This window comes from Narcine bancroftii, chromosome 4, assembly GCF_036971445.1.
Source record: "Narcine bancroftii isolate sNarBan1 chromosome 4, sNarBan1.hap1, whole genome shotgun sequence".
Classification (NCBI taxonomy): domain Eukaryota; kingdom Metazoa; phylum Chordata; class Chondrichthyes; order Torpediniformes; family Narcinidae; genus Narcine; species Narcine bancroftii.
This window is the reverse complement of record NC_091472.1, coordinates 122,924,409-122,934,973: the sequence shown is the minus strand read 5'-3', so window position 1 is coordinate 122,934,973 and position 10,565 is coordinate 122,924,409. Positions and strand designations below refer to the sequence as shown.

Below are 10,565 nucleotides of genomic sequence, written 5' to 3'. Positions count from 1 at the left end.
ACTAATCGCTATGCCAACTGTGCTGTCCCAATACTTAAGCATATTAAGGTGGATAAATCCCCAGGACCTGAGCAAGTACATCTTTAGACATTGTGGGAAGAAATTGTTGGGGCACTGGCACAAATATTTGCATCATCTTTAGCCACAGGTGAGATAGTGGAAGACGAGAGTGTGGCTAATGGTCCTTTATTTAAGATAGCCTGCAAAGACAAGCCAGGGAACTACAGGCTGGTGAGCCTAGTGGTGGGAAAGTTAGTTACTGGAGGAGATCCTGAGGGACAAGGTCTAGCAGAGTTTGGAATGGCAAGGACTGATTGGAGTCTTAGAGTTCTGCAGCATGGAAACAGGCTCTGACTCAATTTGTCCATGCCAACCAATGCGACATATGTAGACAGGTCAATGAAGAAGATATTTGGCACACCTGCCTCCATCAGTCAAGACAAGGAGTGCAGGAACAAGGACTTGTGATGCGGCTGTGCTGAACCACACGGAGTGCTGCCCCCAGTTTTGGTCACCCAGCTAGAGGAAAGTGATTGTTAACTCACTAGGCTTTCAGATGCCCCTTTCAATTGCAGCTCTTGGGTATCCTCCTGGGACCCAGATGTAATTACTGGGGCAAAACACCTTTCAACTCACAGGGGGATCAACCTTCTAAACACCAACCCGGCGGTCTAAGGGGAAATCCCACACCCGCGATGATGCAGTAAATGACGCGTCACGCACTCACAGGAACTACCGGTAGTCAGTCTCCCCCGACCCCCACAGGTCATCAGTTGCTCCCTTTGTTAGTCACCACCCACCGTCAATCACCACCCCCCGAGTCAGGCACCCTCCCCCACCGTCAATCTACACCCACCCCGTCAATCACACAGCCCCCAGCAACATTCCACTGCCATGAACATTGAGCCATCACTGCACAGCAGCAGCAATTCATGGTTCCCCACTCTTCCCCCCCCACCCATCATGGACCACGGCAGTGACCTCTCTACCCCGACGGCAGCGACCCCTCTCCCGCCGATCACGGCACCACAGCAGTGACCTCTCCCCTCCGCAGCAACGAGCCCCCTCTTCCCCACCCCCCCACAGCAGCGATCCCCCCTCTCCTCCCGATTGTAGCAGGCACTTCAGCCAGGGGTGTCCCTGTGACGCCAGCGCACAAGTGCTGACATCACCAGAGTAACTGGGTCAGCCATTTTCCTTTTCAAACCATCAGAGCAGGACACCTGGCTAAGTTTTACTGGGCTCCCTGACCACCTCTGAGGTAGATCAGGGACCCGTTTGAGTTCTGACTGGGTTGACCTGGTTGTAGTTTTTCAAATCACCATGTAACTGGGTCACTAACTGGGCAATTTGAAAGGGCCTAGAGTCTCAGAACCAAAAGAAGCATATCAGCCCACAAGGGCCACGTTGACCATCAAGAGGTTCTATGCCATACATTCTTTAAACTCTTGGCTTCAGTGAAAAGTTTATTATACCACTGTGGCTGTACGCCATTAGGCAGGCCCTGTTTGTCACGCACACGGCAGTGCAGCCAGCCAAAATGGCGCCGTCGGGGGGGGGGGTTTCCTCCCAATCTCAGCACCGGGCTCAGAAGCCCGTGCTTGGGGATCCACGTGATGCCCCAGTGACGTTGGGGCCCCCCAGCGCGGTTCTCAGCCAGGTCTGGGCTGGGAGTATAAGACCAGCCAGGCATCCTGCAATAAATCAGTTTTTGCTCACTGAACTCAACCCATCTGGTTGTGCGATCCTTCATTTAGCAGTGTAGCTCGCTAAAATTGGTGACCCCGACAGGTTCAAACGACTTTGAACCCAACATGAACAACCCTTCGATCAATGCTATAGCCATCAAGCTTCCTGACTTCTGGGTTCAGGAGCTGGAGACCTGGTTCAGCCACGCAGAGGCTCAGTTTCACCTCCACCAGATTTCATCGGATTCGGCCAAGTTTTACCATGTGGTCGCTGCCCTGGACCAGGCCATCTCCAAACGAGTGCTGCACCTCATTCAGCACCCACCCGCGGAAGGTAAGTACGGGACCATCAAGCGGGTGCTCACTGGCTCCCTAGGCCTCTCCAGGCGCCAGCGTGCCGCTCAGATGCTGTGCCTCGACACCTTAGGAGACAGAACTCTAATCGAGTTGATGGACGAGATGCTCCCGCTCATGGGCGATCACACCAACTGCCCACTCTTTGAGCGCATCTTCCTCAACCATCTGCCTGAAGACATCCAGCCGTTACTATCCCAGGAGTGCTTTGTCGACCCTAGAAAGGTCACTCAAAAGGCTCAGGAGCTATGGCTCGAATGATTTCCGGAGGGCTCAGCAGTCCAGCAGGTTACGAGTCACTGGCATGACCACGCCAAGCCTTCCTCTAGTGCTGTGGTGGAACACCCGGCCCCTACACGGGCCTGAAAGAGCATGGCCAGAAGCAAGTCATCCACTTCAGGCCTCTGCTTCTTCCACCAGCTCTGGGGAGCCAAGGCTCGGAAGTGTTGTTAGCCCTGCTCGTTCCAGGGAAACAAGCAGGCCGGCCGCTGTTAATGGCCACAGTGGCTGGCTAAGAACACAGCCTTCTCTACCTGCGGGATTCAGTCAGCGGCCAACTCTTCCTTGTCAACACCAGGGCCCAGATCAGCGTCATCCCAGCCACAGCCATCGAAACCCAGAACCTGCCTCGAGGACCTCCCTTCTGTGCAGCCAATTCGATGGAGATCCGGACGTATGGAGACAAGACCATCCACTTCCAGATCGGCCAGCGGAAGTTCACATAGAGGTTCACCATTTCGTCCCTTCCAACCGCCATCCTAGGTGTCGACTTCCTCCTCGCCCACGGACCCCTGGTTGACATTCGAGGTAGGTGACTGGTAGATGCCCGTACCTTCCAATCCATTCACCTCAACACCTCCCGCACAGAGCAGCTGCAGATGGCTACGGTCAGCATGCCAAGGCACACTGGCTCCCGCTGAACAAGCTCCAGATAGCGAAGGAAGAGTTCTCGCATCTGCAGGAGCTGGGGATCATTCGAGCTCTGACAGCCCTTGGGCCTCACCACTCCACCTGGTCCCAAAAACCTCCGGTGGCTGGTGCCCCTGCGAAGATTATCGACAGCTTAACGACACGACGGTACCTGACCAGTACCCGATCCCTCACATCCAGGACTTTACAGCCAACCTGCATAGCGCGAGGGTATTCTCCAAGGTCGATCTGGTGCACAGGTATCACCAAATCCCAGTGCACCCTGAGGACATACCCAAAATGGCCATCATCACCCCCTTTGGCTTGTTCGAGTTCCTATGCGTGCCGTTCAGGCTCAAGAATGCCGCCCAGACTTCCAGTGCCTTATGGACACAGTGGGCAGGGATTTGAATTTTGTATTCATTTACCTGGACGACATCCTTGTCACCAGCAGAAATCGGGCACAACGCGAGTCTCACCTGCGCACCCTCTTCTCCCGACTGACCGACTTCAGCCTAACGATCAATCCAGCCAAGTGCCAGTTCGGGAAAGAGTCCATGCAGTTCCTGGGGCATACCATCACAGCCGAAGGAGTCACACCTGACCGTTTCATTCCAGACGCTGTGCGCATCATGCAGCCGCTCTTCGCCCTCATCGCGGCCAAAGATGAGGCATTCGCTTGGACTCCAGAGGCCAGAAGGGCATTCAAAGCCACAAAAGATGCCCTCGTGAAGGCTACCCTGCTCGTCCGCCCATGCACCGACCTGCATATGGCACTCTCCGTTGATGCCCCTGCCTCAGCCGTCAGCGCAGTCCTGGAGCAGCAGGTGAATGGACAATGGAAACCATTGGCATTCTTTAGCCGACTTCTTCGTCCGCTAGAGCGCAAGTATAGCGCTTTCGATCATAAGTTGCTGGGCAAGTACCTGGCCATCGTCGTTTCCGCTATTTCTTGGAAGGGAGGCCTTTCACCATTTTTACCGACCACAAGCCCCTCACTCAGGCGCTCGCTATGGCAAGAGATCCCTGGTCGGCCCGCCAACAGCGTCACCTCTCCTTTGTGTCGGAGTTCACCACCGACATTCGGCACAATGCGGGGAAAGACAGCGTGGTCACTAACGGACTCTCATGGCCATTTGCGCACAGACACCCAGCTTCGACTTTGACCAGCTCGCCTGGGACCAGAAGTCCGACAAGGAGACCTGGGCCTTCAGGACTGCCATCACAGACCTGCGGTTCCAGGACCTCCCGACTCCTCGCAGTGAGGGCACCGTTCTGTACAATGTCTCCATGGGCATTCCATGACCAGTGGTTCCACAGCAGTAGCGCAGGCAAGTCTTGGAGATTTATTGCACCATTAAAACAAGTATCCATCAGTATCATGGCTAACAGATAATCAATATGTTAGCAGGTAGTTAAAAAAAATGATTTGGTCAGATTGCAGTTCAGTCTTTCAATAAATACTAAATTTATCAAATCGCAAGAAAACTGCAAGGCTAATTAGAGTTGTCTGAATCATGTTAAATAAACCTGGTCCTTTCATTTGGGAAGCTGAAAGGTGAGGCAGGTTGAAAAAAAACATCAGTCATTTGTGGCCAAAGACACAGTGTTGTTTCAAAAGACCAAAAGCTTTGGAGAATCAGGACACATCACTCCTCCAAAGGGTCCTACCATCTAGTCTGACTGCGGATTGCTCCATGCAGGCTTTAAACAGCCTGTTAAAGGAGCAGACGGTACTATATTTAAAATCTTGCGACAGCAAGGTCTGTGCCCAAGATGGGGGTGCCTACACTCGGCAGTAGCTACGAGGGGTTGCAGAGATCGGGGGAGCACAATGGATTGGCACAGGACAGAAGTAACCGAGAGAACATCCACCCACCCCCCTGTTGAGAAGGAGAAGTGGAGAAGATGACCGCAAGGTTGGTGACCACAGTGGTGGACCCGCAAGGGGCTCTGTGGCTGAAGGACACACACACACGCAACTTGTGGGCAAGGAATCCACACAAGCTGCAGGCTGCTCGCGACTTGAGGTCAATGGACTCGCATCAGGAGACCTGCTCACGACAACCAGGTTTCGGAAACGGGATTCAAGAGGGTGTGTTGGCAAGAAGGGCTCTAGGTTCTGAAGACTTCCTCATCAAGTCAGATTTGGATCTGGACTCAGGTTGCAGATGGTTTGATCTGAACTGGAGTCTTGTGCAGCTTCAACACCTGTGGGATTGACAGAAGCGAATCCACAAACACTGAGGGAACTTTCTTTTGCTTCTTTTTCTGATCATAAGGAGCGCCAGGCAATGTTTATGGCAGACTAAAGGCAAATTTGTGTAATGTGACATTTCTGTTTATTACATGGCACTAAATAGTGTTTGACCTGATCTGAGGGTCAAGGAGGTGTGATAGAGAACAGGCAGATGAATACGGGGGCTCAAGTTCAGTATCCACATGTACCCAGCAGCTAAAAAACATGCAGGACAGCAGGAACAAGTCACCCTGCTATGGTGGCAGTTATGTGGCAGTGCATCTGGGTAATCAGAGGAGGTGGTGTGATCCTCAACCACTTACTATCACTTGCTATCTTTTTAGTTTGCAAGATAGCACCAGAACGTGGTGACTATCTCGTCAGCCATTGAACTGCATGCAAAGGGAAACTTTTCACTGAGACAATGCTGAATAAATCTAATGGAGGAGGTTTATGATTAAAGCGAGGAACTGCGCCATATTCTATGTGATCTTCAGGGTAAAAGGTTAAACAGTAGTTACTGCTACCAGCTCACTGTTCACCTGACTTTCCTCCCACGTTACAAAGATACTCAGGGTTAGTAGGTTAATTGATCACATGGGTGTACTGGAGTGTCCTGAGACGCAAGGGGGCTAGTAACATGTTGTATCTCTACATTTAAAAATTAAAAAAAATTAAATTTGACCTATTAGGTAAAGCTTTTTTTAAAAAAACCTATGCCTGAAAAGTCACCAGCTCTGTAAATTCATTACCCAGAATGTATGTGGGATGGGTGGAAAAGCAAAGAAAGGTTTTCTGAATAAGAAAGGATGCATTAAGCTCATTCCTTTACAACCCTAAAGTCTGCTACATGTCTCAATACAACATTGCTATTCACTGGTCCTTTCCAGCCATATATCTGGAGCCATTCTATAAAGGGGGTTTCAATGAGCTCCCTTGTTAATTTGTTTTCTCTAATCTATCACCTTTTGTTCAATGCCAAACCACAATAACTCTAATCTACTGTAAGTGTAAGACATCCATCACTGTGCACATCAAATTAACAATTTCAATGCAGACGCATGGCTCCTCTCCCAGGGTAGGACCTACAGCTGAATAGATGTTTTCTGTATTGTTATTAGTTGCTCATTGGAACCAGAATTTGAGTGTATCAGCTTGCTCAAGTCTGTCCTCCCTCCTCCCCATCCCAAATACACACTAGTTAAAGCCATTTCAGAGCGTTTGACTTTTTAAAACAAACCTTTGAATCTTGAATTGATAGTTTTGATTTTGACTTGGCTGGTCCATAGAAGGCTGTGGGTAGTAATAGAATGGAAATTCGTGATCAGTGGTGTTCTGCAGGGATCCACTTTAGGTGGAATCACTGGGAGAATGCAGCTCCAGAGCCGGCTGCGGGATTCTGCGAAGGGACATTCAGGTGGCAGCGCTGAAGGTGGTGTTCTGCTATCTGAAAAATCCGCTGTGGGGAGAGGTGCCACGGAGCAAATGCCGGCTCCTGATTTGGGGCAGGGCAGCATCTGACAGCCCCCCTCCCCGCTGCCTGACAGTCCCCCAGTGCGGGACGTCAGGGCTGGAGTGGCCAGCACGGGACTACGGGGCTGGGGCGGCTGCTGCGGGACTATGGGGCCCAAAGTCCCACACTGGCCGCACCAGCACCGTAGTCCCGCGCTGGGGGGAACTGTCAGGCGGTGGGGAGTTGGGTCGCCAGCTGACTGTCATCAGCCCGTCCCCTGCTAGGCAACTGAAAGCTGCTAGCCGGCTTTGCGTTGCTGCTTTCAGGTGCCTAGGGGGAGCACTCAGAAGCGGAGAATATACCTCCCCGAGGTGGGTTGAGTAAGTACACCTCGGGGACGGGTTTTTCGCTTTCAGGTGATCTGACAGCCGCATTGGGGTATTTTAGACGGCTTTATATTCGGGTATTCTGGCCACCTGAAAGTGGCTTTTGTTTGTGATACATATTAAAGACTTACATGAGAAAGTAAGTGGATGGGTTATTAAATTTGCAGATGACACAAAGGTTGGTAAAGTTGTGAAAAGTGTAGAGGGCTAGTGAAGAATACAAGATAATTATAGAATGGTTAGAAATGTGGACAGAGAAATGGCAGATGACAAATATGAAGCATTGCTCATTGAGAGGTCAAATATAAAAGGAAAGTATCATAAAGGGAAAAATGAATGGTAAGACTCTTACAGCATTGATGTGCAGTGAGATCTAAACGGATGTCCATAACTTCCAGAAAGTGACCATGCAAGTAGATAAGGTACGAAAAAAGGTGTATGACATGCTTACCTTCAATGGTTGAGGCAATGAGTACAAGACTAATGAGGTTATGTTGCGGCTATAGTAGATAAATGTTTAGTTAGTGTGCACTTGGAGTACTGTGTACATTACAAGAAGGATCTGGAGGGTTTGGAAAGGGTACATTAGAGATTTACCTGGATGTTGCCTGGATTAGAAGGCTTGAGCTATAAGGAAAGATCAGACAAATTGTGAACTGGTGCTAAAAGCCATTAGTTTCTAAATTGGAATGGCTTTGTCAGAACCTGCCATCACCATTAAGTGGGACCTCCACCTCCCCATATTTCTCATCCCCACATTAGAACCTCTTGTATTTGCTTGCAATACCTGTTCATGTGTTCCATATTACATTATATGGTTTGTGGAAAAACTGTGAATATTAATAAAACCAGAAATTAACAGTATTAATAATGTTAAAATCATTTGCTATTGTGAACAATGCAAAACTTAAATAAAAAGTAAACATTAATAAAGACATTTTCACATTAATATAAAAATACTACAGTAGTAGACATGGAAAACCCATCTGCATAATAGATTGTCAAATCAGCATAATAACCCGGATCCAGGTGCAATACAGATCAATTAGAACATGTCCAGTGATACAGAACGATGAACGGACTTGCTGGTAGAATAAAACACAATCTGGAGGAATCCAGCAAGGCTGAGCAGCATCAAAGACCGGAACCTTTCTCAAGCTGATGTGTCACCGTACTGCTGGAAGTATTTGCCTCAGTACCTCTTGTGTGGATGGGCTCATACTCCTGACTAAAATGAACACACATTGCTGAATGTCAGATTGAAGTTGATTGCAATGTCCTCAATGTTACCTTGGTTCACACGGGTCAACACTCATAGTACAACAGAAGAATAAGCAAAATATTGAAAATTTTAAAAAAAACACTAAAAAGTGCTCCAGTAGTGTCATTCTGTTCAAGACCTGAAAACTGAAAGTGATATTATCCATCTTCAGCAGGCACAAACTCTGAAGTTCACCTTCTCAAATAATCTGCTTCTCCAAACTACTTCAAGATGGTCCTGAAGGGTTCATCAGACCAAACTTTGGGTAATATATTCCAAACGTCCTCATGATCAAATTCTGTTTGATCACCTATCTGTGAGCCTGGGACATTTTATGACCAAGATGCAAAATGTTATTTTTCTTTGACTGACGTGACAGTTAAACAAAGGTTAGAGGAATTGAAATTTCTTCCACAAGGGAAAAAAAAACAATTTGTTGTAGGAAATATTCAGGTTGAGGAGCATCAGTGGGAGAAAAAAAAGGTTACTGTTTTGCGTTGGATCCTTTCATTGAGACTTGAAGAAGGGATTGTGAACTAGTGTTAAAATAGCGCTGCTCAGTATCTAAAATGGAATGGTGTTGACAAAACCTGTCATCGGCATAGTGTACACTTAGCCTTCCCATGTCCCTCATTCCTGTTTTAAAACCTGGTATTCGATAAAATATGTCAAATATGTTAACCTTTCTCTATCGCCCACTGTTGCCATTGAGTTGCTCCAGCAGATTGATTTTTGGCTCCATATTTCTGCTTTTGCAGCTTCTTGTGTTTCTTTCCTCCGTTAGTAATTTGCCAATACGATTTATTCTATAATACCTGAAGCTACTCTCAACTTCAAACAAAGAAAACACCTGACCGATGCTCAGGGCAGATCCAGCAATCATTTTGCCTAATGTCAAAGAGCTTGATTCAAGTTCAGCAAGATGTCTGGCATCGCTTCTCTTCAGAACAAAATGAAAGTAAATCATTCGTGATCCAGGCCTCACTCAATTTAAGCAGAAAAACAGTGAGGCAGTCCCTGAGACCCAAGTTATCATAGTAAATACTTTGAAAAGTATTTTCAACTATTTCTTAAAAAATATAAACACGCCAGCAAATGTTCGTTACCACAGACAAATCTCAGAGACCGATATTCCTCAGAGCAGGTTCACTCCATACTTTAGCAGTTTCTGTTTGGCTCTTCCTGGTAAAGCAAATGCACTGTCGTGTGGATTTGGAACTCCAGAGTTGCGGACGGGAGTTGTGAGGTACTGGAAGTGAGTTTCTTGGGCTGAGCTACGGCAGCTGTAAACAGCGGTGGAGGCATTTCTGTTAAAGAAAGGGATAATGATTAAGGAAGGCAGTTCTTCAATTTTATGCCTGTATATTTGAGTTTATACTTGCTAGTACCAAAGGAGTGCTGGAACATCAGCAATGACAACTTTCAGATAAGATGTTAAACTAAGGTTCAACACCTCGCATAGATAATAAAAATATACAGTGCATTATTTTGCAGAGCATAGGAGTTTTCCCAAGAGCCCTGTCCAACACATATCCCTCAAGCAATACCTCTAAGCAAATGTTCTACATGTGGGATCAACAATACTGGAACACATGCATTTAAGATCAAATATAGTTATTTAAGGGAAGAGTTTAAAGATGTGCGACAAGCAGAAGTTTTATTTTGCACAGAGAGCGATAGGTGCCTGGAATAGGCTGCCAGAGGGTGCGGAGGAAGCAGATATAATAGAAACATTTAAGAGGCTTCTAGATCGACACATGGAAGGATATGGATATTGTGCAGGTAGAAAATATTTAGTTAAATTTGGCATCATGTTCAGTTCAGACATGTGAGCTGAAGGACCTATTCTGGTATTGTACTGCTCTATTTTTACATTAAAACATTGAAACTACCATGGAAATATAGTAATTTGAAAACTAAAAAGAGAAATAAGATTCAAGTTTATCCATTCACCACACAGCCAATGAAGTAGTGCAGGAAACAAAGAAAAGCCGGAGGTACTCAGGCAGCATCCACGGAGAGAAAGAGAGTCAATAGACAATAGACGAGCCAGCACCGCCATTTTTCAGATCATAGCTGATCATTCACTATCAGTACCCATTCTCAGCCTTATTCCCATAACCCTTAACTCCCCTGCCCATAAGAGCCTTATCTAACTCCCTTTTGAACATATCCAACAAATCTACCCCTACCACCCTCTGTGCCAAAGCATTCCACAGATCCACACTTCTCAGGGTAAAAAAAAATTCTCCTCATCTCTGTCCTGAAGGGCCTT

At 47.5% G+C, this 10,565-nt stretch overlaps 1 protein-coding gene across 4 annotated transcripts in view; it reads right to left on the bottom strand.

Moving 5' to 3' along the window:
* Positions 1-7,897: 7,897 nt before the first annotated feature.
* The window catches only part of hps4 (HPS4 biogenesis of lysosomal organelles complex 3 subunit 2), a 59,679-nt gene continuing 57,011 nt past the window's right edge, over positions 7,898-10,565 (bottom strand). For 3 of the 4 annotated variants that reach the window (XM_069932672.1, XM_069932671.1, XM_069932673.1), the window contains one exon: positions 7,898-9,597. In XM_069932672.1, the coding sequence (XP_069788773.1) occupies positions 9,426-9,597 (172 nt within the window). In that variant the 3' untranslated portion in view covers positions 7,898-9,425. The remainder of the gene's footprint in view (positions 9,598-10,565) is intronic. The other variant, XM_069932674.1, reaches the window with a different exon arrangement.